Source organism: Hemicordylus capensis, chromosome 6, assembly GCF_027244095.1.
Source record: "Hemicordylus capensis ecotype Gifberg chromosome 6, rHemCap1.1.pri, whole genome shotgun sequence".
NCBI classification, from domain to species: domain Eukaryota; kingdom Metazoa; phylum Chordata; class Lepidosauria; order Squamata; family Cordylidae; genus Hemicordylus; species Hemicordylus capensis.
In genome coordinates this window covers 77,480,560-77,508,205 of record NC_069662.1, presented here as the reverse complement: position 1 = coordinate 77,508,205, position 27,646 = coordinate 77,480,560, and the positions used below count along the sequence as shown (strand labels likewise).

The window sequence follows — 27,646 nt, the reverse complement described above, 5'->3', positions numbered from 1 at the left end:
TACCCATTTTCTGTAACAGCCTGGAGTTTTGAATGCCTATGCATATGCACCAAGGAGGAAAGCAGAGCTTGGTTATGCCCACAGTAGGACTGGACTGAACTCTAAATAAGTAAGCAGTGCATTTTCAAATGTAAAGTAGGCATTTTAAAAACTGAACAAATTCATTTGAAGCTATAGAGATGCAGAAATGCATGTAGAATGTTTCATTCTGTGCAAGGATTATATTTAGAAGTTTAAAAAGTCAAATGAACCTCTTATTATAATTAATTATATATGTAAAGTAAGGTAGTAAGTATGCAGTCAAGTCGATTTCGACTCCTGACACCCACAGAGCCCTGTGGTTTTCTTTGATAGAATATAGGAAGGGTTTACCATTGCCTCCTCCCATGCAGTGTGAGATGATGCCTTTCAGCATCTTCCTATATTGCTGCTGCCCGATATAGGTGTTTCCCATGGTCTGGGAAACATACCAGAAGGGATTCAAACCGGTTACCTTCTGCTTGTTAGTCAAGCATTTCCTCGCTGTGCCACTTAAGGTGACATAATTATATATAGTATGTAGGAAATGTTTGAAGACTGCCATTTATTTATATCTTCTTTTCTAACAATATTATTCAGAGCAATGTGCGATGAAACATGAAAGCAACCGCAACAATTATTTGTTCAATTAACAGCCTATCTTGTCTGTTTCAATAGTTCATCTCCACACCAGAGTTTCCTCTTATTTGGATAATTCTTAATATATTTGATATGCCACATTAGTCAATTATTTAGATAAGAAGACAACACCTTTTAGACTAATATTTTATTGTCTATGTTTTGGTGAGTTATAACTTTATATGTTAAAATTAGTTTTGGTGGGTTATAATAGTCTAAAAGATGCCTCCTTATTCTTTTTTTGATCCTAATATATTATTTTCATTTTGAGATCATTAAATGGTTTTGAGAAAGAACTAGGTATTTTCTCTAAGGCAAGTTGCATTGTTAGAGTCTCTACTATATTTCTTTGCTGGGTTTTTAATAATTAAAAATCCACTTCAGTCATTTTCCTGGTTTTCCAACTCATAATTTTTTAGACCAACAGTGGATTGAAAACATTGGCTCCAGTCTGGCTCATGTTACTTCCTGTAATACATTGAGACAGGTCTCACGATCAAGGAGACCCGCATTGGGAGGGTTAGCAGGGAGAGCAGGCTTAGCCCGCTCTCCCCGCACACGAGCAGTCGGTCTGCTCCGGGCGGCTGAACCGGCCACCCACACGACTGCTGGCTCCGTTACGGAGCTGGTGGGGGCTGGGAGAATCAGGGGCCATGCGGCCCCTAGAAGTTCCAGCATGCTCTGTGCGAGTGCTCAGGGCATGCTGGAGAGACCCCCGAGCCGGGAGGCTGCTTTTGAGCCTCCTGGTTGGGGTCTACTCGTGACTTGTCGTGGCAACACACGATTAGAAAAACTGGATTTGTTGAGTGCTTGCTCTGCAAACTTGGTTTAAGGGCAGGGCTACTTAAGCGGGTGACCCGCTTAAGAACTACCAGGCTTGCAGCCGAGCCCGGTGGTTCTCATGATGGAAGAAAATCGGGCTAGCCTCCACTAGCCTGATTTTCTCCCATCATATGAATAGCCTCATTGACTTACTAGCCATGACCAACTTAAAGCCTAGGCTTAGAAACAACTAGCTTTTACTGGATTATGCCATTACTTTGCATTATAGTTCAGTATGTTGTCCCTAAGACTGCAATTTCACTCCAGTTCACTTTTTCTAGTTCTAGTTCTAGTTCTAGTTGCATTATAGATTTTTAGAATATTCTGTAAATTGCATCTTTCTTTCTTTCTTTCTTTCTTTCTTTCTTTCTTTCTTTCTTTCTTTCTTTCTCTTTCTTTCTTTCTTTCTTTTTGCATTTCTATTAGACTGCAGATGTAGTAACAATTTTGCATTTTTGGTTTTTGTTTGTCTCTCTGTTTTCAATGCTTTTAGCTTGTTTTTTTAAAATTAAAAATGGTGAAATTGAGCTTGTTTCAAGCTAAAACTTTACAAAATGTTCTGCAACTTAAGCTCTCCCTAGGACCATCATTCAACTCCCATATGGAGGAAAAAGGACATTCCTTTGATTTTATATTAATTTTTGTCATACCTATTGCAGAAGCACAAAGTCAGTAAAAGTGAAAGTACTTCAAATGTTTCTGGTTTTGTGGTTAGAAAGAATTAAGAATCCCCACTAAGGGATGAAAAGATGTAAAGTTATTTTAATCCCTTTTTAAAAGGTCTGCCTGTACCAAATTTCAAATTTATTTCCAAAAATTCACCAAAAATGAGGGGTAACCCATAGCTTTCAAAACACAGAGTCATACTAATGTGCACTTCATGTGTGCCAGATTTTATAATTACATACCCATCCATTCCACAAGTATAGGGGTGTGTGTGTGTAAAGGGGGCATGTTGTTACCCCTTTTCATGAAGGCAAAGGTCAAATGCCTCTACATGTTGGTGAAATGATGGCTCAAGGAGTGTCTTCAGTTTCAGAAGTTTGTGTAAAGTTCTGGCTTGAAACAAGCCAGATTTCACCATTTTAAGCCATTTTAAAACAAAAATTTCAAAAAATCACCAAAGTTTAGGGACTTGACCAGTTCTCTTCAATGTCACTACAGGGGGCCCTAGCTGACTTCCCCACATGTGCGGCAAGTTTCAAGGCTCTAGAGCCAACAGGTGATTTGGGGTGATTTCCCCCCAATGTTCCCATTGACCAAGATAGGGGGAAATCTGAATTTAAGTCAGAATTCAGATTTGAATTCTGAATTTGATCTGATATTCAACATCACCAGAGCCTATAGAATCCAAATCTGAAATTGTCAAAATCGGATTGTGTTGAATCCAAGTTTTCTGAATGCGCACAGGCCTACTTAACAGGCCTTTACAGGCCCCTTGTACCCCCTCCTCCAAAGGAACTCCAGTAGGGTGGGGTCCCACTAGAGCAGCATTGGATGCAATTCAGTAGCTGCATCTAATAGTGAAAATTGGCAAAAGCACATGAATTAAGTGTCCTGGTCCTAACCAAAAATCTTAAAATCAAATTGTCATTTATTGGGACCGATCTTCTTTTTCTTGTCTGATTATCTCTTTTCCTGCCTCACTGGTTGGGTGGTAAGGAAATCTTCACAGTACAGTTTAGCTTTAGCTGATGATAAGTTTGGGTCCTGAGAATACGGGATTGGGTGTTCAGTCCCTACTGGTTTTAATGGTTTCCTTCTTGTTTTTTAGGTATGGTACAGTCAGAAAGGATTCCATTCCTTGCCTTCTTATTTAAACCAGCTAAACAACCTTGTTTTATGGAAGAACCTGCCTGCAGATATGGACTGGAAACAATATGGTATGGCAACAATATTTTAAAGACTTGTTATTTTTTCTTTAAAAGTATTTATTGGGGTTTTAAAAAATAATACTCAGAAAACAAAAGACATCTGTTGGGAAGTTATCTAACAAATCTTACAAATGAAATTGCAAATAGTAAAACTTAAAATACAAACAAGTGCAGTAATTTGCAAAGTGAAGTGCAGTAAAGTGCAGTAAAATACAGAACAGTAAAGTGCAGTAAAATACAAACAAGTGCAGTAATACAAACAAGTGCAGTAAAAAGGGGCGACAGCTGGAACAATGCTGGAGGAAGAGTTGTGATGAATCCGACCGAACACGGGTTAGAGCCCATTTTAGGGACTATTCCGTGGCAGTGGGGGTGGTGAAGAAATGCTTTTCCTCCGCCTCCATTGCATCTGCTCAGTGCAGACTGGCGGAGCTGTTCCGTGTAGCAAAGACATTGCTGCACACATCCCCCCAGGTAATGGGGGAGGAATCATCTACAGCCCACTGTGATCAGTCTGCGTGTCACTTTGCAGATAAAGTTGCTCACATCCATGCCGATTTGGACTCCAGAGTATTGGCAGTTCCGGCAGACGTGCCTCTGGTACCATCTGGTCACGTTGTGTTGGATTCTTTTCAGTTGGTGCGGCCTGAGGATGTGAACAAGATCCTGGGCAGTGTGCGGGTGACATCATGTGCTCTTGACCTTTGCCCTTCATGGCTAATAAAAGCTGCCAGGGAGAGGACAGGTAGATGGTTGGAGATGGTTATTAATGCCTATTAAGGGAGGGCAGGATGCCATCGTGCCTCAAGGAGGCCATTATTTAAAAAGCCCTCCCTTGATCCCTCCAACCCAGACAACTATAGACCAGTCTCTAACCTTCCCTTTTTGGGCAAGGTGATAGAGCGTGTGGTGGTGTCCCAGCTGCAGAGGGTCTTGGATGATATGGATTATCTGGACCCTTTTCAATCTGACTTCCACCCTAGATATGGGACTGAGACTGCCTTGGTAGCTCTAGTGGATGACCTATGCCGGGAACTAGACAGGGGGAGTGCGTCCCTGTTGGTTCTGCTGGACCTCTCGGCAGCATTTGATACCATCGACCATGGTATCCTTCTGGGCCACCTCTCGAGTATGGGAATCGGAGGTACTGCATTGCAGTGGTTCTGATCCTTTCTTAGCGGGAGGGTCCAGAAGGTGGTGCTGGGGGACTATTGCTCGGCTCCATGGCCATTGGCCTGTGGGATCCCACAGGGTTCGATCTTGTCCCCCATGCTGTTTAACATCTACATGAAACCGCTGGGAGAGGTCATCTGGGGACTTGAACTGAGTTGTCAGCAATATGCAGATGACACTCAGCTCTATCTCTCCTTGTCACCTGATCCTAGGGAGGCGGTTGATGTCCTGAATCGGGGGCTGGAGGCCATGATGGGTTGGATGTGGGCTAATAAACTGAGATTGAATCCGGACAAGATGGAGGTACTGTTGGTCAGTAGAAGAGCCAATCAGGATGAGGAGATTTTACCAGTTCTGGATGGGGTTGCACTCCCCTTGAAGGAGCACGTACACAGCTTGGGGTTACTACTGCACCCGGCTCTGCTTTTGGAAGCTCAGGAGGAGGCGGTGGCCAGGGGTCACTTTGCACGGCTTCGGCTAGTGCGCCAGCTGTGTCCCTTTCTTGAGAACAGAGATCTGGCCATGCCTTAGTCACGTCACAGCTGGATTACTGTAACACGCTCTACGCTGGGCTGCCCTTGAAGAATATCCGGAAACTACAGTTAGTGCAAAACGCGGCAGCTAGAGTTTTATCTGGAGCTGCCTGTTGGGATCACATCACACCCATTATGAAAGAGCTGCACTGGCTGCCAGTTCGTTTCCGAGTCCAATTCAAGGTGCTGGTTTTGACCTTTAAAGCCCTTAACGGTTTGGGCCCGGGGTACCTGAGGGACTACCTGCTCCCAAGGGTTGCTGCCCGCTTGACAAGGTCATCTGAGGGGGCTCTGCTCCGGGTGCTGACAATGAGGGAGGCTAGGTTGTCGTGCATTTGGGACAGGGCCTTCTCTGTTGTTGCCCCCAGACTCTGGAATGCTCTCCCGGTGGGTATCAGCTCCTCAGTCTCCATCACAGTTTTTAGAAAGCATGTCAAATCGTGGCTTTTTACCCAGGCTTTTATATGATTGTCTCCACGGCTGCTTCTTGTATTTTGTACTGTTTTTATGCTTGTGTTTTAATTTTTTTTTTTAATCAGATTTGTTTTTATCCTTTTTAGCTCAATATTTTAGTGTGTCTTTTTTATAATTGTGTTTTTAAATTTTATTGTGAGCTGCCTTGGGATTTTCTTAATGAAAGGCGGGGTATAAATTTAACAATAAATAAATAAATAATTTAAAAACAGAGTATTATCTCATATAAAAGATAAAGAACTGGAGAGGTCAAGGTATAAACATTGTGAATCATTCAGGTTCCTCTAGGGTGCATTAGGATGACCAGGATCCAAAGAAACGAGATTAATTCAAACGTTAATGCCAAATAGAGCTTTTCTCCCTCCCTCTTTGCAATTAGCAGCTGAATGTGGAGAAACCTGGCTGCTATTTAACATTAAAAAAGAAATGCACATACTTAAAGCAATATCTGGTTTGGCCCTAAGCAACAGATTTCATAAAGCAGGCCTGCTCAACTTTGGCCCTCCTGAAGATGTTGGCCTACAACTCCCATAATTCATGGCTATTTGCTACTGTGGCTGGGGATTATGGGAGTTGTAGTCCAAAAACAGCTGGGAGGCCTCAGTTGAGCAGGCCTGTCTTAAAGTATTGATAGACCTGTAAGAATATAAAACTGAGCTAGATGTGATGAGCAATAACTTGCCAGGGCTGCTTTTTGAATGAGGAACTAACAAACAATTGCCCTAGCATGAAGTGCAATATCTACTTATTCGTTTCATGGGAAACTGACAAGAAATAAACCAGTTCGACAATAGCTAACCTGGTCTGTTCTTTGAATTGGAACTGACAAGAATTAGCCTGGCATGCCATGAAATAGCTGGTTGGTGTTTTGAAGAGGTAATGAGCGGCGGGGGGGGGGGGGGCGAGGGGAATCACATAACTACAAAAATTGCCCCCAAGATGTGATGCTGATGTTTGAGAAGGCAAAAATATCTACAGGAAATATTACAAAGGTTCCACACATCCTTTTAAAAAAAGAAGACATAGTAGAATCCAGAGGAAAGAGTTGTTGGAGGCAAGGACAAGACAGTGGAGCTGAATCAGGAATATGAATGGTTTAATGAGGCAGATATTATCTATAGAGAGGCAAGTGCAGTGTGCCTTCAGTGCTCTTGCTGCTGGCTGTTTGTTAGCCCCACCTCTACTCCAGGCCTGGGGGAAAAGTAACTAAAGCACCATTCAAAAGCTGGCCGGGATCAAGGAATGGATTAACCAAAAACACCACAGACGTGATCGTGCATGGAAGCCTATTTTAAAAATTGTTGAAAAGACTACAGTGAAGAAAGTATTACATTTTAAGATTAGACTATATAGTTATAGTCAACCTCTGGTAATGGCAAGAAAAAGTTTCTTTTCAGGGGCATAGCAAGGTTGGAGTGGGCCCAGAGACAAGATTTTAAAATGCACCCCCCTCACTGAAGATCTGCTCATGAAGTAAAGAAATCTTAAATGAGGCTGAATAGTGGTAACAAAAAAGTTATATATATATATATATATATATATATATATATAGAGAGAGAGAGAGAGAGAGAGAGAGAGAGAGAGAGAGAGAGAGAGAGAGAGAGAATCTATCTATCTATCTATCTATCTATCTATCTATCTATGTGCCACAATAGAACATCATCTTAAATTATTCTTTAAAAGGTTTTGTAAATTGTGGACAATGCAAGTCATTTAATGGTACTAGAGAAAGACATGCTGTTCTGGTAGCTCCAGGTCTTAACACATCAATTTCAGAGGATGAATACAACTGAAGGAAACCCGATGGGTGCGTGGCTGGGGGAGTCAGTCATGTGACTTGCCTCTGGGCCCCCCCAGGCAGTGGGCCCCCAGACAACTGTCTCCCCTTGCCCTATTATAGCTATGCCCATGTTTCTTATTTATAAACAGAATATAGTGCAAGAACAAGACAAGTTAGTGTTTGTATTGACAAATTCCTTGAAAGAGCCTTGAGAAGAAGTTTCAATAGCACAGCTCACTTAATGCTCCCTTGTGTTAATATGATGTTTGCCTTTTTAAAGGCATTATTTTTTCCTGTCAAGATAAGTACAATTTTTTTTAGAGTCAGGGGCATAGATGGCCACTTCAAAAAGAGAAAAAAAGGTAAGTTTATGTCTTACCATAAAAGAACAATTGATGGTTTTCTGCAAGGGAGTTCTTCGGAAATATGGAAGAATAAAATTTCTATGCCTCAATGACAGGCAGGGAGGACAAACCATTTGAGAACAGGCACAGTAAAAATGTGGAACAATTGATCTATTATGTACTAAAAACCATACATAAAATGTGAAAGTTTACAAATTGTGCACACACCAGTTCATTTGACCCTTTCCTTAGGGGCCCCCATTAGGCCCCCCATCACATACATATACTTAGACATGCTCGGTGATGGGAGAGATGCCTTCTTATGGTTTGATCTCATGCAACTTTTTAGGGAGGGCTAACGGCATACTGTATATTCTTTCCACCTAACTAAAACTCTGCTGGTAGAAAGGGCAATGGCTGTGTAGGAACTGTTGCTGCCCATGTGGTTATTGTATCCACTCACATGCTCTAGTGGGGTTGGATTGCACATACGTTTGAAGGAAGGGTTGCTACATTTACTGAGCTAGTCACGCTTTGCTCATTTGTGTATGCAGACCTAAGGACTTCAGTGGGGTTGTTCAAATGAATTCATCCCATATATGCAAAGTGATTATGTAACAATATTAAAACCCCAGGTTCTTCCCTTCTCTCCAAGCATGAGTGATGGTTTGTTGAACTATAGGATAGGGAGGCGCTTCACATGATTAGTATGAAGTGCTGTTAGGGTTTGTGCAGGGAGAGTGGGTCCCTGCATACGAGCAGGGGGCCGTCCCTGGACAGCCGGACTGGCCGCCCAGACGATTGCCGGCTCCATCACAGAGCCAGCAGGAGCGGTGGGTCTCGGGGGCTGGCTGGCCCCCAGAAGTCCCAGGATGCCTCGCACGAGTGTTAAGGACATCCTGAAGAGACCCCCGAAGCTGGGAGGTTTGTTGGAGCCTCCCAGCGGGGGTCTCCTCGAGAGTTGTTGCGGCACGAAGCCACACCGCAGCGTCTCACAACAGCAAAAACGCAGTTAACAGAGTGAGCACTCTGTTAACCTCATTTAAGGGGAGAGGTTCCCAGGTGGGTTTCTAACTATCACTAGAAACCAGGCCGGGCTCCCTTAGCCTGGTTTCTAGTGATTGTCAGAATAGCCTCAGGGAAAGATATGCTGCTGAACCAGGAACAGTGGATCAAATTATAGTTAAGGATGGGGGGAAACCTTGCAAAGTAATTTTGCGACTTTCTGGCTCAGCATTTTGGCTTCCATTGAAATTCCTCAGGTGTTTATCTGGAGCAGAACCCTTCACATGCATCTCAAAATGTTGCCTTAGATGAAAGGCAGCATTCAACGGCCACTCTAGCCCTAGGCCTCATCGACTTTGCACACAGTAGCTGAACATCCAGACTCATTTTCTCAGTGATACTACACAGGAGTTACTCTAAAGGACAACTGAATTTCTGTAGGGCTTCCTCTGATAAATTTAGTCAGGATGCCAATCAGTTTGCAAGCTTACTTCACCAGCCTTGGATTCCCAACAGAATATCTAGAGCTGGTCAAAGCAGATGTTGCCCACAGCACAATTTGACTAACAATCTGCATGAATGGAGAGATTCATAGGGGGAAGGGAGGAGAACTGATCTTGTGGTAGTGAGCATGCATTGTCTCCTTTGCTAAGCAGGGTCTGACCTAATTTGCTTTTGGATGAGAGACCACATGTGAGCCCTGTAAGATATTTCCCTTACGGGGTGGGGCCATAGCTCAGTGGAAGAGCATCTGCATGCTTGCAGAATGTTCCAGGTTCACTCCCTGGCATCTCCAGGTAGGGCTGGGGAAGACTCCTGCCTGAAATCTTGGAGAGCTGCTGCCAATCAGTGTAGACAATACTGAGCTAAACAGACCTATGGTCTGACTCGGTATAAGACAACTTTCTATAAATACACATTCTTATATTTGATTAGACATGGAAGGCAAATGTTATGAAGTATCTGTAAAGAAATAGGTAGCACTTGGAAGTCCCAGACATTATGCTGTACGAGTGCACAGATGTCTGTACACTTGTACATGTGTTTGTGTGAATGACTGTACCTGCGTTCATTTAAAAAGTGAGCCTGGGTACAAGCCCCTCAAATCATGGTACAGGAAGTGTACTGTTGTACCTATGATGAACATAACATATGAATGGGACTAGAGATTAACTGGAAAGATCATAAGATGGTTTAATACTACATCCGTTTTTGTGGTTCATCAGATGTTGGACTGAGAAACACAGTAAAACAGGGCAGTTGAGCAAAGCATGGAGGAAACATTCTAATATCCTTAAAGGGAAAGGGGTTTGATCAGATGTAATCCTTATAATGTAACAGAAAATCATAGTCTCTATTTAATCCTTGTTTAATGGAGTCAAATTTTCTAATAAATTAATGCTCTGCTATTTCTCGGTCTATACAATTCCTGGACTAGATCTTTTTAAGTACACACACTATCAAGTCGATAATACTGTGATCCCACATGTTAAAGTCTTTGCTGAAAGAACAGCGAGCAAAACCAAAACCAGAACCTAATTCCACAAAGAAATCCAAAGAATGCAAGACTCAACAGGCAGCAGCACAGGAGGGAAACAATCTTATCTGGGTGGGAGGGAGGGAGGGAGGGGGGAAGCTAGGAGCAGGGCCAGAGGGGAACAAATTAACAATCAAAATCAGAACACAAGGAATCCAATTGCAGCAATAATATAAACTAAATCCTCAGGAACACAACTCAGACAGGCAGCCAGCAATAACAATAGCAGAAGTTATTAATTAAAAACCAAAATCAGCAAATATATAAATTTACACAGAAGCAATAATTGAATGAAACTCAAAAAGTGGAACAAAAGTCAGGCAAGGCACAAAAACAGGAAAGCAATGCAGAAGATGGGGGGGGGAGGGCAAGACAAAACTTTGGGAGAAGGGTTGAGAGAGAAAGGGTGAAGAGAACAGAAAACACAACAGGGAAAGTTGGAAAAAGTTGAGGGGAAAGTATTAAAGAGGTTTGGACAGAGACAGACAGAGGGCAGATGGACAAGGTGGCACACAACACAGAGAGAGAGCAGAGAGACAGACACACACTAATGTGACACACAGTCAGGGACTCACAGCAGACACCAGCAGCAAAAGAGCAAGCAAGGTCTCAGAGATGATCCCACAACTGCAGCCAAGAGAAGTTTCCAGAGAAGAGGCTTGGGTTTATATAGGTTTGAAATTCCCTCCTTTGGGAGCCCCCACCTTTGCACTCCCCCCACAGCCAACAGGGTGCCAGCTCTCAACAGTGCAACAGCCAAGCAGCCTACCAGACCAAAGGACTCATTCTGGCCAATCAAGGATCAATAGCGCAGCCAATACAATGCCTGGAAATAGCATCACAAAATGGATGCAAGGAGGAGCAAAAGTTTTGGGAAGGAGACACAAAATGGAGGACACACTTGAAACTTTAAAGAGACACTCCAGAGACTCAATTGCACTCCCGGACTGGTTCGGGAAACCCGAGCCGGTTCGGTACCGAACTGGCTCGGATTCGGTCCGGCTCGGTCCCAGAAGGGCCCGATTCGGTCCGGGATCGAACCGCCGGATCCGGACCGGTTCGGGACGAACCGGTCCGGATCCGGACCGAACCGCACATCACTATCTGGCACATCAAATAGGTTTTGCTGATCAAAGGGCACAGTTGGCATCTGACAACTCTAGCTGAGAGTCAGAACTGGGCGGTTTTATATTGTGTTTGTTTTGGCTTGAGTGATTTGGCTTTGGTGATTTGGATTTGAATTAACTGATGGCAGCAAAGTTTAGATCCTGAAGAAACAACCAATTCTCTTTATCTTGCAGATAGTCTGAATGGGATGTTGGTGACTTTGTGCTGAAAACAAGGATTTAGTGTGTTTGATGAATGATTTCCAGTAGCTCCATTAGCAATGCTTTCATGAAGAAATACTGATATATTCCCAAGAATTTGCAGAATGTGACTTTATTATTTTTCAGAATGTTGGTTTTTGGGGTTTTTTAAAAACATTTTTTTCTGACTGTGGAACTCTTCAGTGAAATTATTGGCTAGGATCCCAGTCCAGAATAGGAATGTGCATGAAATTGGTATGCCCAGTACAGTTCAAGTCCGAATTGGACTTGGAAGGAATGAGGCATGTTTGTTTTTGCCCCCGCCCCCACATAACCCCCAGTTCGGCTCAAATTTAAGCTGGTCCAGGGGTTCTAATGGGATTTTTAAAAATAAGAACTCAGTACCACCGGGGGTGCTGCTGCAGCCGTGGGAGGGTCTCCAGTGGTTTCCCCTCCCCTTGCTGGCCTCCCACAGTCTCAATACAGCCTGGTTTGGGTGGTTTACAGGCCTTTTGGCTGTTTTCAGCCCATTCTGGGACTCTTCGTGCTGGTGGGGGCCATTTTGGAGGCTGTCCATACTAAGCAGACTAACTGCTGTTGTTGTTTAAACTCCTTTAATGGATCTTATTTGCTTTATTTTTACTTACAATCTTACAGTATTTACTGCATCAATGAGAACTGCATCTTTGTAAATGACTATTGAATCAATCAATCAATCAACCTATCACTAAAATATCCAGATGTTGCTTGAATTCACCCTATAGTAAATTTTGAATAAAGTTTTGAAGTTTCTCTTCAGGACAAACATCTGAGGAGTTTTTGAGGAAAACCCAAAGAGTTTCAATAGTACTCCTCAATAAGACTCAACTTTTCTCCACACATCTTTAGGTTGTTGCTGGACTTTTCCTAAAGTGAAATTTGAAGCAAATATGGAGGCTTATCTTGAGGAGAAACATCTGATTTGAGAGATTATAAGAAAAACCCAAAGAACTTTGATAAGACAAGCAAAGTTTCCTGCGGGGAGGAAGTCACACATTTTCAACTGGAAGCATCTTAGTCAATATACTTAAGATTATTTTTCTCTTATGCCAAGATAATTTGCACACCAGACCTATCTGAAACTAGAAGGGGAGATATTTTCTTTCCCAGCTGAAATAATAATACTAATCAATAATTAGCTTGGGTCATAAATCCAGTAAGGCAGTATTAAAAAGACAACGTATTGAAGATCATTAATGTGCTGGAGAGAATAAAGCAATACAGGAAGAAAATGTGATAGAATACCACATAGATTATCTTTAGAGATGTACTTGGCTTCTAGTACAATGGCTATTATTCTAATTTCCTTTGAAAATATTCTCTGTACAAGCTGCATCTTAAGATAAATACTGGCACACTTAAATGATAGGCAAGGGAGGGAAAGAAAGTGAAAAATATAAGCAATCAACTAGAGACACTATTTCCAACAGATTTCAGTTTGAGGCATCACAATTACTGGCCGCATTCATATGTAACAGCAAACTGTGGGTGGATGGAAGTGAGGTTAATTTTTGTAACTGTGAATTGCATTGCAGACATTCTTCCAACTGTAGCCAGCAATCTCTGGTTTCAGGGTAGGGGAGCCACTCTCTCTCCCTAGCCCGCCAGGCTGCATTCCAGCAAGCTCTGTAGCACTCGCATCACCAGATCGTGGGCAAGGCATCAGAACATCTGCAGGGTGGAAGCCATTGCCATGAACTTCAAAGGGGTGTGCCGAGTGCAGTCATCCCTTTTTGGAATGAACCACCCATCCTTGGCAGGGAAAGGGCATTTAAAAACCTTTAAATGCCATGCAAGCCCTTTTTCCGACAGCAATTGCATCGCTGCCCTTGTAAGAGCCTCAGACCAAAACAGTCTTGAAGAAGCACAATTTCTGGCAGCGGGGGGATGCTGAGGAGCACTATTATTCTGTTACTCCAGGAAGGGATCATGATGACTCCCTAGGAGGGAATATGTATATGAGGGAGGACAAAGAATCCTGGGGTCTGGTCCACTGTGACCAAGGATTCTCTTGTGATGGTAGACCCTGGCAAAGCTGTCCAGGAACACACAAAGGAGGCGTGGCCTTGAGCTCTGAAGAGCCCAAGCATGTGCTTCCATATCATTTCAGGCAGTGCTTGCTTCCTGAAAGCGTCTATTCTCCCTTTCTCTCCATCTCTGGAGGGAGAGAAAGGGGAATAGATGCTTTCAGGCAGCAAACGCTGCCTGAAATGATATGGAAGTGTTTGCTTGGGGCTCCCAGTAGCCCGGGGGGGTTTCATTCGGGGCTCTTCTGGAGCCCAAGTCATCCTCTCCCTGGGGGGCTTCAGCGGCAGCCCCTACCATTGGTGGTCCGAGTTCTTTGAACCCATTCACACAATGGTGGCTATGCCTCTGGCTGTAGAGATACTGTGAATATACTTGATTGTCCATTCATGAAGCAACATACTGATACTGTGCAGATAAGTTGTCTAAACCAAGCAGCAGGTTTTCAAATGTTGTTATCAGATCCACAAAAAACCACATCTGTTTAATTGCATTAGCTCAAATGCTATTGAGCCAGTTTGGAATCCAATGTGCAATGGAAGATGCAAGTATTAATTTATACTGCTTCTGTACTTTTGAGTGGGAAACACAATGTGCAGTAAAGGGAATTGTGCATCTTATTCAGATTTCTACCACTGTTAGCACTTTTTGTATGAGTAAATTCCGATAATATTCATGCAATCTGTAACCATTATTTGGATCTAGTTTGACAAAATGATGTATCTGTTTTTGCAGATAAGTGTCCCAAATAGAGATGCCGGTGAAGTGTGCTGGCCTCAGGCTTGGAAATGAACATTGGGGGCTTGATAATGCTGGCCCCAAAGGAGAAATGAGCCTTATAAACCCTCACATTATTCTGCTGTTTGGATTAAATCTCTGTATTCTGAAAACATCAATAAGGAAATTTAAAGAGGTTGCACTTCCACTGAAGACCCTTGCCCCAAGGGTATTCCATAGGAATGAATGTGTTCCATCAGCAGGTCCTCTCCTTGGTCCAAAGGAGTCATTTACGACTGGGGTTAGTTTGTGGGGAGAAAGTTTTGGAGGGCAAATTCAGATGGGTTTGGAAATAAGCCATGTTATTTTCTGATTTGGCATGGGTGGGTGGATAGTAGTTTGATATATTTCCAATCCAATTGTGAGCCACAGGTTGCTCCTTCATCACTAGTCCCAAACTAGCAATGACAGTGTGCACAATGGCAGAAATATCAGCAAAAATATAGGGTCAGTTTCACACACACAGTTGATTGCTTATGTAATTCACTCTGGGAGGCTTTGAAGCAGGAGAAAGCGTTCATTGACTATTGCCCTCAATAGCTGTGCCAGTCTACTCATTTCCTTTTAGGTGAGGCTGAAGTTCCATAGAAGCATAATGTCTTCCAGCTGTCCTCAGAAGTTGAACATGTTCTTGGATTGTATTTGAAAATCCGAGCTGTAAATGATACATTATGGTTGAAGGCATTGTTATTCTGTGAAAGGATAAAACTGTCAAAAATTAATGGCCTTATTCTTGTAAAATGCTTGATAAAATGCATTGTAACTTACTCTGAATAATAATAATCCTATTAAACATCAACAACCAAAATTACTATTGGGACTATTCAATGCAATGATACATTTATATTGAATAGTAACAGTACTGTAGGTCTCATGTATGATGGTGATTCTGGGGAACACAAATTGACTTTTTCACACCCATGTGCAACCTATGGCCTCTTGTTGGACTTCCCTAAGGTGTTAGTGTGATTGTTGTGGTAGGGGAGAAAGTACATATTTTCCGCATAATCTTCTATCATACCAGGGAATTTGTTCTTATGGAAAGGGCTGTAAGGAAGAATTTCCTATAGCAGTGAGCTGTAGGAACATAGGAACATAGGAAGCTGCCATTTGCACCCCCAGGCCCCAATAAAGACTAGATAGTTGGATAATCTAGGGCCACTTTGTTAATTTAGGAACAGACATGTTGCAGGAAGGCGTGACAATTCAGAGTGTGGTTATCCCAAATAAGGATCAGTCTCAGAAGGGGGACCACCCAACCCTGGGCAACAGACTGGGAGTTAATTTCACCCGGAATGAATCTGGACCTCATAACAGCCATGGGGTAAAACCCCACTGAGGGGAGGTCAGGCAGCCCCACCCACACAGGCCGCAAAACTCTGAGTGCTAGGTGCTGGCCTGCCTCCGAGAGCTGCAAAACCTGCAAGGGCTGTTCCTCAGCCTGCCCACTCGCCTGAATGGTCCTCCAGTCAAACACCAGTTGCAACATTTAAACTAATCTGCAAGTGACCAATGAAGAGGTAACAACCTTAAATCAGATTCAGTGAGAAGTAGGCGGAAAAAGGCCACACCAGGGCCAATCAAGTGTAACCCAAAAAATCCCTACTTGGCCCCAACTTGGCAACCGGACATCCCTCACTGAAGTGGGCGGGAGGGAGTGTTGCTCAGTCTGAAGAAACTGAGAGCGAGTGCAAGGAGCCGGCATCTTAAAATGCCACTCCTACTTCCCTATTGGCTGGCCCATGTCACGTGATGGGTCTCAAACATGGTGGCTTCCGTGTTTGCTTCAAGGGGCAGAAGGCACAACCCTGCCCCCCGCAGTCACGGGGTGGTGGGGAGTGGCAATACTGAGTCAGACTATAGGTCCATCTAGCTCAGTATTTTCTACACAGACTGGCAGCGGCTTCTCCAATGTTGCAGGCAGGAATCTCTCTCAGCCCTATTTTGGAGATGTCAGGGAGGGAACATGGAACCTTCTGCTCTTCCCAGAATGGCTCCATCCCCTGAGGGGAATATCTTACAGTGCTCACACTTCTAGTCAACCATTCATATGCAACCAGGACAGACCCTGCTTTGCTAAGGGGACAAGTCATGCTTGCTACCACAAGACCAGCTCTCCTCTCCTGTAGAATTCATACTCTCTGGGACCACCTAGAGTGAAACTATCTTGATCTTCAGAGTGTGATTCTATTTTCAGCAGCATATTGGCTGCAAGACACACTTCTTGTTTTTATCTTGGAGGGCTATAATCACTCTTTATCTGCATTTCTGATGACTACTTTTTTAAAAAGGCTTAAATAAGCACCTGCTTCTGTGAAACAACTCTGTAGCATTTGCTTTTCTTTTAAAGAGAATTTCCATAATTCATATTTTATGTCCATTATGTTCATTGTATGTACTGTTGGGCTGGTGCCATCATGCTGAATTCCTGCTCTGGAATAAAGAGGCACCTTTTAATGTGGTGACTCTCTTATATTTAGCAGTAGAAGAGCAACTGTTCCTGTTCGGCTCAATATAGCATCTCTCCAGTGGTTGTTGCTGGTGTGGGTGTGTGCTCGCACACATGCACATGAGACTGAGAATTCTTTTGGAACAGGGAACCATTACCATTCATTAAAGCTGAAGGATGTGTGGAATAACCCTGAGAAATTTTGCTAGTCTCATTTAAACTCTTCTTTTTTCTCTGATCATTATACAATTTTAGTATCTGTTATATAGAATCGAGGAAATCTGAAGTAGGGGATATGCCTCTGCAATAAAAGGTAGATGGTAAGTCTGCCCTTTAGCATCCTTCAGTATTTCTATATATGTTGCAGTCTATCTGTGCGTTTAGTACTTGTTGCATTGATGATTAGGCCCAATTTAACAAATATTCAGTTATCAGATTCACTTGGATCACTACCAGCATAGTCTTATTGCATTTCTGCATCATCCACCAAAATCTACAAAATGTGCTCTCTCCCTGGGTTTTCAGTGTGGTGGATGGTTGGGTTAGTAAGAAGTGGCAACTTCAATCTTTGGGAACAGTGAGGCACATCTAGAATTCTGATCTTGGTGCTGATGTGCTTCTTCTTCTTGTTGGTGTGTGTGTGTGGGGGGGGGGAAGAACCTCCTAAAGGTGGCTATCTATATGAATGTTCTCTTAGACATTCCTCTTAAAACAAAAGACTGAATAGGTGTCCTCCCAAAGGAGACAATCTGGAGGGGGAATGAAGTTCAGATGTAGCGCAAAAATGGAGTTAATCAGGGCAGAGGTTGGTACTCCACTACATCTGAATACGTGAAACCATGGTTTCACGACAAAAACAACTTCTGGTTTGCCTCATCAAACTCCAAATTGAACCTTTAGTTTGAAGAAAGGTTCACTGCTGAGACCTCTGGTTTGGCTGCTGAAATGTCTGACTCTGGACACCACAATAACCGTAGTTTTGCACCAGTTTTCAAATAGCAATAATAAAGGTGGAAGTACAAATGGGGAATCCTCTGTGTGTGTGTGTGTGTGTGTGTGTGTGTGTGTGTGTGTGTGTGTAAAGAGATTCTGTTCTATTTATTACCATGGAGAGCTGGGTGCCCCACACAAGCAGGGCCCGCTTAGATGGATTGACTCAACTCATGAGCATGCAAGGGTAGACCAGTGCCCTCACAACTGCATGGTCCTCTCCAGTAGACTGGCCCTCTCATGAGAGAGCGATCCCGCCAGCAGCAAGCTGCCAGTGGAGCTGGATGTTGCTTGGGTCTTCATGGACTTCTTTGCTGAGGTTACCCTTCTCAACATCATCCCAGGTTACGGTGGGACAGACTCCCTCCAAGCACCCTTTGCCCTCCCTTATCTACATATCCTCTCCTAGGATGTCTTCATGTTCCCCTCCCTTTCCTGAGTAACAGGAAAATAGCCCGCCCCTGAGGACCACACCCCACCACAGAATCAGGTTTGTGTGGGACTATATGGGTGCAGGGTTCTTTGGGGAGTGGCGATGCCATTACTGTCTGAAGAGGTGCTGTCATGGCATTTAAAGGGGTTAAAATGCCCTTTCTATGCCAAGGGCAGGCAGACCGCTCCGAAAATGGTCTCAAAAAATACAGCTAACCTGTATTCTCAGGGGCTGCTCTGTTCTTCAGGCAGGGTGTTTTGGGCAAGTCAGTTTTGCTGCACAATCCAGTCCTGGAGTATTCACTGATTTGAGGATGGGAAGGTAGGTGTTGTATAATAGATTAGCATATGGAGTCCCTCCCTCCCTCCCTCCCCTCCCCTCCCTCTCTCCAAAAGCCTTCCATGAGCACATCAGATATCTTTAGATAGATTATTTTATTCCATTGCTAAAACAAAGGAACAATAATTTATATCTTTATTAGCTTGGTTGTACCAGTACAGAGTAGCAGAAAGCAATTTGAAATTTAAAGCTATACCTTCCAGGCAACTGATTATATGTATGTCCAGGATCTGGGAGCCCTTGACACAAACCCTTTCATCCCCACATATTTATGTGTCAGGAGGAGCTCTGTTATCAAAGGGGTTACACTCAGTTCTTTCAGCATCCCTTTTATCCTTAGACTTTTATCCTTCTTGCCTTGTTCATATTTTCTCCCTGCACAGCTCACTGTTGGCTGCCTCTGAAACTCTTCACATTGTGGACCACAATCAGTTCACCACTCTGAATAAACAACAACCACACCACCACCACCACCTATATTTCTCAGCTCTGTTGTTTAAAAAAAATTGTAACATTATTTAAACAAAAATATATGAACATGAATACAGTTCTATTTTAAAATAACCCAAAAAGAACATTTAAATAAATCAAATCTTTATTGTTTCAGTCATTCAACCAGCAAAACACAAAGTACAAAAGCTTTACATAAAAGCGAACTTGGTCAAATAAGTAATAAACTGTTGAAACATAAACAGAACCGTAACACCCAAGTTCATCTATTACATAAAACAGAGGGCTCCATGCATTATAATAATCTAAAATTTAATTCAATCCAACCCCATATCTCGCTTCTCAACATTTCTTATCCTAGGCTTGTTAGCCAGAAAACAATACTTCGCCACGTCATAAGATACTACATCCCAATGGTCTGTCAAAAGTAATTCCAGATAGAACTGCTCAGAACAACTGGGGTATGCTGTTAAAAAAGGACTTGTATATCTCTCCTGCAAAGTTCGATAAAACTGACAATTCAAGATAATATGAGCTGTTGACTCCACTTCCCCAGAACCACAAGGGCAGACACGCTCCTTATAGGGGATCTTACAGTATCTCCCATCCTGGACAGCCATTTCTAAGGCATTACACCGGGCCAGAACATTTAAATATAATAATTATGAGGACTTTGATGAACTTGTTCTTTTTTCTGTGCAAACTACTTTGAGAACATTTAGTTGAAATTCAGTATATAAACCTTTAAAAAAATAATAATAACAGTAACAACAGCAACAATTAATTAGGGCCTTGGTAAATATCCTCAAATACAGTTAATCATTTGCTCCACCAAGCACCCACATCACTCAACATACAAATGAACACAATTTTAGAACTAGCCCAATACAGCTTCTTGATAAAGTAAAAGACTCAAGCACACCAAAACATACATTAAAAACAAAAGTACTTCATGAACATTGTAAGAATTGCAGCTTTTTTTAAAAAAAAAAAATGTAGTCCTAAGCATAGCACCAGCTCATTGCCATTTTCCACTCAAGGCAAATGGCAATGAACTGCCCTGCCTACACCCTGGCCTGGAGATATGCATGAACCCATTCGAAGGCCCTTTTAAGGGCCTCCGAACTGGTTCAAGCAACTGGCTGTTCTGCTGGTTTGAAGACGGGGGAGGGGTCACACTTTAAGGGCAGGGGAGGCTGCACTTACCCCTCCCTCCACTCCCCCTCTGTCGGCACTCTGTTTTTCAAGGCTCCTTCAGGGTGGCAGCATACCTCCTTGCTGCCCCGTCCCCCCACACATGCCCAGTACTTCCAGGTACCTCCGGGCAAAGAGGGGACAGGGCAGCAGGGAGGTATGCTGCTGCCCAAAAGGAGCCTTTAAAAATGGAGCACCAGCGGTGGAAAAGCGAAGGGAGGGGTAAGTGCAGCCTCCCCCACCCTTAAAGTGCGACCCCCTTACCTTCGAACCACCCCCGCCCGGTTCCATGCACATCCCTACCCTGACCCCACCCTGACCAGATGCCAGCATTGATGCTGGCCCCCAGCCTTACAGTGCCAAAACTAGGCACGAGACAGACATCGGCCGCCTGAGTAAGGATTTTTTGTGGAAAAGGTATTGCCCGTGATATAAAGAGATAGATCAGGTATCTGTATCAATGGGGCAAATTGTGTCATTACTTTGGGACTGAGTATTACATACGTGTAATTTAGTAATTTGCATTTGTAATTTTGTAGTTAATATTTGCCCATGAGGAAGAGGAGTCACCTCGAAACTGGCTCAGAACCCGGATGCCTGTTGGTGGTTAATATTCTATGTGTTTACCTCATTTGCTATCTCCTGATGTATGCACATATGTGAACATATAGTTGATTCATATTATTTAAGCTATGTAAATATAATTTATGTTTGAGAATGGCCAAAACACAATTTACGTTTGTATATTTAGTATTTGGGATTTCACACATTCAATTGTTTATTTTTACTGTTCATAGCATTGCGATTATTTCACAATGGAGATCTTGATTTTTGTATTATAATGTTTTCAGTTTATATATTATGTTTTTGGCATCTTCAGGGGAAGCAATTTTCTTTTTGATGGTGTATACATGCATTCTCTTTAGAGAGTCCTCTAAAGAGGTTCTAATAGATATACATAGTCCATTGTATTTGTCAGACTTTATTACCTTAGTCTGACATGGGGGATTTCTTCATCTTTGGCCCCTGCCTCACAGTCCTGAGCATTGCCCTAAGAACATAAGAACAGCCCTGCTGGATCCGGCCCAAGGCCATCTAGTCCAGCATCCTGTTTCGCACAGTGGCCCACCAGATGCCGCTGGAAGCTACAGGCAGGAGTTGAGGACATGCCCTCTCTCCTGCTGTTACTCCTGCTGTTACTCCCCTGCAACTGGTACTCAAGTTCAAGTTCTTTAATGTTAATGTTACAGCCACAAGCCAAAACAGAAGAGAAAGGTTACAGTTATATAATAATAAATTGAGTGCATGTAATTTAAACAGGTTGAGATTAGAATCAGTTAAAAAAAATTAACAAAATTGAAAACATAATGATAATAAAAATTTAAAACAGTAAAATGTCCTTATTAAACATCTGTATATTTATGGCAGCAGCACAGAATTTAGCCATATTAGATGTAATTAAACACTCTGTGTCTGAAAGCAACAAGGAACAATAAAATTGCTCCTGTCGACCGGGAAATTTACAAAGCAAAGGAGTAATGAAAGATTCACGAATATCCTTGTAAAACAGACAGAATAATAAAACATGTTCAGTAGTTTCCACCTGATCCAACCCACAAAGGCACTGATACTCAGAGGCATCCTGCCTTTGAAGCTAGAGGTGGCTTATAGCCCTCCAACTAGTAGCCGTTGATAGACCTCTCCTCCATGAAGTTATCCAAACCCTTCTTAAAGCCATCCAGGTTGTTGGCTGTCACCACATCTTATGGCAGAGAATTCCACAAGTGGATTATGCATTGTGTGGAAAAGTACTTCCGTTTGTTGGTCCTAGATTTCCCCCAACATCAGTGGTCACTGCCTCTGGCCACCTCCTGTTTGCAAGGCACCCATGAGGCAGTGTGAAGTGTGCCTGCAGCAGCAACCACTAGCCATTACTGCTGTACTGCTAATTCAGCAGCAGCAGGAACTCTTTCCCTCTCGTCTCTTCCATCCAGCACCAAACTTGTCTGGAGACAATGCAGACATGTTTGGTGCTAGAGGGAAGGGAAGGGACAGCAGAAAAGAGAGGATAGGAGAAGAAGTGCTGCTGCTGGCTGAACAGTGCAGTGATGATGGAGAAACCAGCCATTACAGCCACACTCAGAGAGGACCTCCTCAACGAGGAGGAGGCAGCAGTGGCAAGCAAGGCAGGGGTGAACAGCGAGTGGCATATGCACCCTTCCCCCCTTGAGTAAAAAAAACCCCATTCCTGTAGGTGGCGGAGGGGAGTGGTGCTTTCTACAGTGCCACCCCCCCAAAAGGCCCCCAAAGGCACCGCCTGTGGCTTTGCTATGGGGGGTGGGGGGTGGGGGAAGGAATAGCAGAAACCATATTCTTGCTATAATTTATGCTGGCCTTGATCCTAGTGTGTTTAGTCAGAAGTAAGCTTCAGTGAAATTAGCAGTCTTGGTTCTCAGTAACTTATTCCAAGTTTTGCTGAGATGTTTTGCTTTCCTGTTTGGTGGTGGTGAGAGAAAGCAGGTGGGGGGCAGAGGTAGAATACAAAAGCCTATAAAGGGAAGGGGGATGTGTTTAATTCTTCAAGTGCCGGAGAACCAAGAACTCAGTGACAGATATCCAGACTAAGTTACTCAATAAAATTACTCAGGAGTTACTCTAAAACTACTTAATTTAACTATTCAGGAATAGTTTAGCTCAATGTTGGGCACTCTCCAGAACTTGCAAGAATTTGCCCCTTGCAATTCTGGCTTCAGAACCTTCAGTGAGCAAAATCACTGATCTGTGTTCTTAGTTGATTTTATCCTGTTATGGGAACTTAGAATACCAATTACTAGAAAAATACTTGATGGATGTTTTTCAAATAATCAGAGGCACTGGTCCAGAGCTGATTTTTTTAAAAAATATATAATTAGTTTCATTGGATGGATATTGCAGATTTACATGAACAATAAGCAGAGCTTACAGTGGTGGAATGCTGTTTTTACTCATCACCTTAACTATACAGCCACTACTGTGCTTATATAACAAACTGCAGACTTTGAGGTGATAATGCCCAGCAAATCCCAGTCTTTTTGCTTTAACATCCAATTTAACATCCTTATCCTGATTAAGAATTCTGGAGAACTCAAAAGCTTGCTGCTCAGGACTTAGTTGATCTTAAAATATATATTACTCAACTGTGAGGTTTTTATCTCCCACTCCCACCGGCCATGGACCATGCAGCCACCCACAATTTTTACTTCCAGTCTACAATTTTTAATTCCCTTCAGCACTCAGCCTGTCTCTGGGAAGCCCTTCAGAATTCTCAACTAGCAGAAGCTTATTTTCACATGCTATGTAACATGTAGCCAAAATCTGATAGCTTGGCAGGAGATTTCAGGCTAGGTCTGAGTGTCCTCTGTTTATGGGATCTTTAAGATAACAGAATTCTCTCTGGTTGATAGTGGAATACTGTGGCCTAGGGTTGACCAACCTGTTGTGTCCTTGGAGACCACTGTATTCTCTGGGCACTATTTGTTTATTCGATTTACATACCACTTTTCTCTGTGACTTATAACAGCTTACTATAAATAATTTAAAGCACAATCCAAGCTCCTCATGGGTGTTCAAGCTTTTGTATAATAAAATTGACACTAGGTATCAACAAGGTGCTTCAGTAAGGATGGAGCACACACTTTTGTATATTATGAGGTCATTGACAATAGCAGTCAGAGGAATAAATGTGCTCCCCCAGCAATCTACTTAAGAGGCAGATTGTCAGTGAAATACACAGGCAGGTTATATCTTCTTTTCGAATGTAGCTGCACAAAATTGGGTTCCAGAGCATGTTCTGATACATCCACAATGCTAAGCAGGCCTAGGTCTGGTCAGTGCCTGAACTTCTGTCCACCCTGTAAAACCACTCTGATTTCCATGATGTAAGAAGGGAGGAATATAAATATAATGAATATTTGTACCAAATTTTGATTAGAATTTGCTAGAGCCAAAAGGAGTCAGATAAAGTTTCATTTGCGGGGAGGGGCAAAACTATTTGGCTATGCCTGCTGTAGCCAATTGTTGTCCATTCATTTTTTCCAATACGGTATAGCATGTTTACAATTACATCAAAAATGCATTGGTCATAACATATGATCACTCTGAGTGAGAGGTTTTATAGATTTAACAGTGTAGCAGGTGTATACTAAAGGTAAAGTGAGCTGTCAAGTCGGTGTTGACTCCTGGTGACCACAGAGCCCTGTAGTTTTCTTTGGTAAAATAAAGGAGGGGTTTACCATTGCGATTTCCTGTGCAGTATGAGATTTCAGCATCTTCCTATATTGCTGCTGCCTTATGTAGGTGTTTCCCATCATCTGGGAAACATACCAGCAGGGATTCGAACCAGCAACCTCTTGCTCCCTAGGCAAGTTACTTCCCCACTGTGCCATTACGTGGCTAGGTGTATACTACCACTGGTGTAATTTTTTTTTGGTAAGTTTTCTTTCAGATTAACACAAACCAACTGAAATTTTAATGATTTCATTATCAGCCAGTACGGTTTCTAAGACGTTGCTGTATCCAAGAACTCAGCTGAGAAATACATAGTTCTGCACTTGTAATTGTTCATCGGAGGCAAACTTTTTGCTTTTTAATATAAAATCCTTCTGTTTTAAAACTCTCAATGCAGCTATTATATACATACTTGTACATGTGTGTGAATGGCTAGTATTTCAGTCAGAGAACATTTTCAACACCAGGAAATCACTCAGTTCCATTGAAAAGCCACAGGTGTGCTCTAAAAATCTGATCAAATACCAGTCAATTTAGATTGCCATGGCAACGTGGATGGCAAACCAGGGTAAGAAGGTTGTAAGTATAATAAACACAAATTCTCATGTGCATCTTTTTATCTCTAGCACTAAGCAAACCCACTGACAATACATTGCATAATCTGTCCCTCTTGTCCGCTTCAAATACAGAGAAGCAGATGTCCTATTATGCATGTAGGGTTCCCCCCCTTTTTTAAATTTGCTAGTCCTTGTTTCAAGTAGTATAACTAGGGTGTGGTAAAAGAGACATTCATCTGGGCACAGGCCTAGAAAGGGCACTGAAGGTCATGTAATGGACTGACAATTATGAAAACAGTGTTACATTGTGTGTTTTATTTTTTTGTTTGAAATTCTGAGACATGTTTTCCAGATGGTAGATGATAAACCAGATATAAGCATGCTCAGTCAGTCATGTTTATTTACGGTCATAGACCAAAATTTACATACATAATAATACACGTAATAAAGTAATAATATATACATAATATAATCAGGAACATGGACTCATCCTAATCAGCAATATAAGCATGCTCAATAGCTTAGCAGGGGCAAGAGACCGGTGCCTGCAGTCTTGTGCTGTGGGGTGATTCAGATGCAATGTAGAATTTGTGTGACATCCCCAAGGCTTGGGAGTATTTGCTCGGCCATTTTCATGCCTGTGCAAATGTCCACTTCTGATTTAGGTTAGGGAAAAAAAATAGATTGGTTGTGATATACAAATGGACTGATCTTGGTTTTTTTCATTTTACATACTTATTTGGAACAAACCAAGATCTTTAACTCACTTCAAACCTTCAATGCAGATCTCAGTTTATTTCAAGTAAGTAGGTTAGAGTAAACTGAGATTGGTTGGTTTGGACATTGTGACTGAGCTAACTGAGCAAAGTTAGCTTAAATCTTTCAATGTAGCTATTATATACACAATTATACATGTGTGTGAATGGCTAGTATTTCAGTCAGAGAACATTTTCAACATCAGTTCCATTGAAAAGCCACAGGTGTGTTCTAAAAATCTGATCAAATACCAGTCAATTTAGAATATATAGAGATCCCCCTGCTAATTGAGCAAAGGGGCACCTTTTAAAAGTGGTGATTCTCTTTAATGAGCTGAGGGAGAGCAACTGGCCCTATCCAGCCCCAGCACAGCATCCCTCCAGTGACTGTTGCTGGTGTCTATCATATTTTTCTTTTTAGATTGTGAGTTCTTTGGGGACAGGGATCCATCTTTATTTTTTTTAATTTTTTAAATGTAAACCGCTTGGGGAACCTTTGTTGAAAAGCGGTATATAAATATTCATCACAGTGGTGGTGGTGGATCTCAGTTTATTCTAACCTAAATCGAAAATGGATGCTTGTGCAGGCACAGGAGAGGAGCTTGCAGTCCTGAGCCTCAGAGAAATCATGCAGGATCAGGAATGATTATTGTTTCAAATTACCAGTACATCTGAACCAGCCCAATAAACCCCTGAATACCTGTAATAGAAAAGGAAAATACAGAAGATATGTGACACTGACTGGTTGCTGCTGATTGAAAGTAGCAGCTAGTCAGAATTTTTTAAAACAACTGCTTTTGTTTGCAGAGTTTTTTAAAACAACCACTTTTTATTGCAGAACTTATTGCAGAACAGGAGGAGCACTCTGATAATTTGGAATTTCAGTAGCAGTAGCCTTAACTTGTCCCATATTTTACGAATTGCTCCTGCCAGCTGTCTAAGAGTAACCAATTTTGAACAACTAGCTTTTTATTGCAAATAATCTCCCAGATTATTAATAATATAAAATAAAATATTTGTAGTGCTGATTCCTGGAGGATGGGGATGGAAAGCCAGGAGGCATGGCGCTGGAAGTCTTCCCTAGATGTTGAAATTAATGGTTTTGGTAATATTGGGTTTCCTAAAATGTATTATGTACCTGTTGATTTAGTCTTCTTTGACCCTCCCCACATCCACTGAGTTCTATTCCAAAAAGCTCAGTGAACCTCAAGACGTACGCAGAGTTATATTTTTAAAATTTATGCAGAGTAAGCCACCTGCACTGCCTTGCTTTGGTGAGCAAAATGCTTTTTGTGTGTGAAGTCTGGTTAAAAAAAAAAAAGCCAGTTACCTTTGCCCCACCCAATGAACCCAGGAAATCTGTTTATTCAAAGGCTCATAGCGTTAAATACCTTGTGGCCTCTTTCTCTCCACAGGAATCACACTCTACAGCTGTCCATATGGAGGAACACTTCTGGATGAGGATAAGATGTAAGCAAAACTTAAATATTAAACAGGTTCCATTGTGAGCAGTTAAGATTGTAGGATAGTAAAAGGCAACTGGGCAGCTCAAAGGCAGAATCCCAGCTGCTCAAGGCCTCTGTCTGGCTTTTGGGATGATGTTGAGAGTGGTGGAGTTGGGAGTAATCTTCCAGCCACATTTGTGCTGACTGGTTAATAAGGGTTATACAGGCAAGAGAGAGGAGGAATAGAGGGAATCATAGATGTGATTGCTAGACAACCACACAAGCTTCCTTTACTGATTAAGGTTGGCAGGTCCAATATATGTCAGAGCTGTTCTGACGATCACTAGAAAGCAGGCTAAGGGAGCCTAGCCTGTGTTCTAGTGATTGTCGGCTAGCTGTTCCAAGGTGGCTGATTGATTGA

At 42.4% G+C, this 27,646-nt stretch overlaps 1 protein-coding gene across 1 annotated transcript in view; it reads left to right on the top strand.

Annotated features, from left to right (window-relative positions):
* ABCA13 (ATP binding cassette subfamily A member 13) overlaps window positions 1-27,646 on the top strand; it is a 293,809-nt gene that overhangs the window by 153,148 nt on the left and 113,015 nt on the right. Inside the window, exons 32-33 of the mRNA XM_053266156.1 lie at window positions 3,254-3,362; window positions 27,196-27,250. Of these exons, the coding sequence (XP_053122131.1) occupies window positions 3,254-3,362; window positions 27,196-27,250 (164 nt within the window). The remainder of the gene's footprint in view (window positions 1-3,253; window positions 3,363-27,195; window positions 27,251-27,646) is intronic.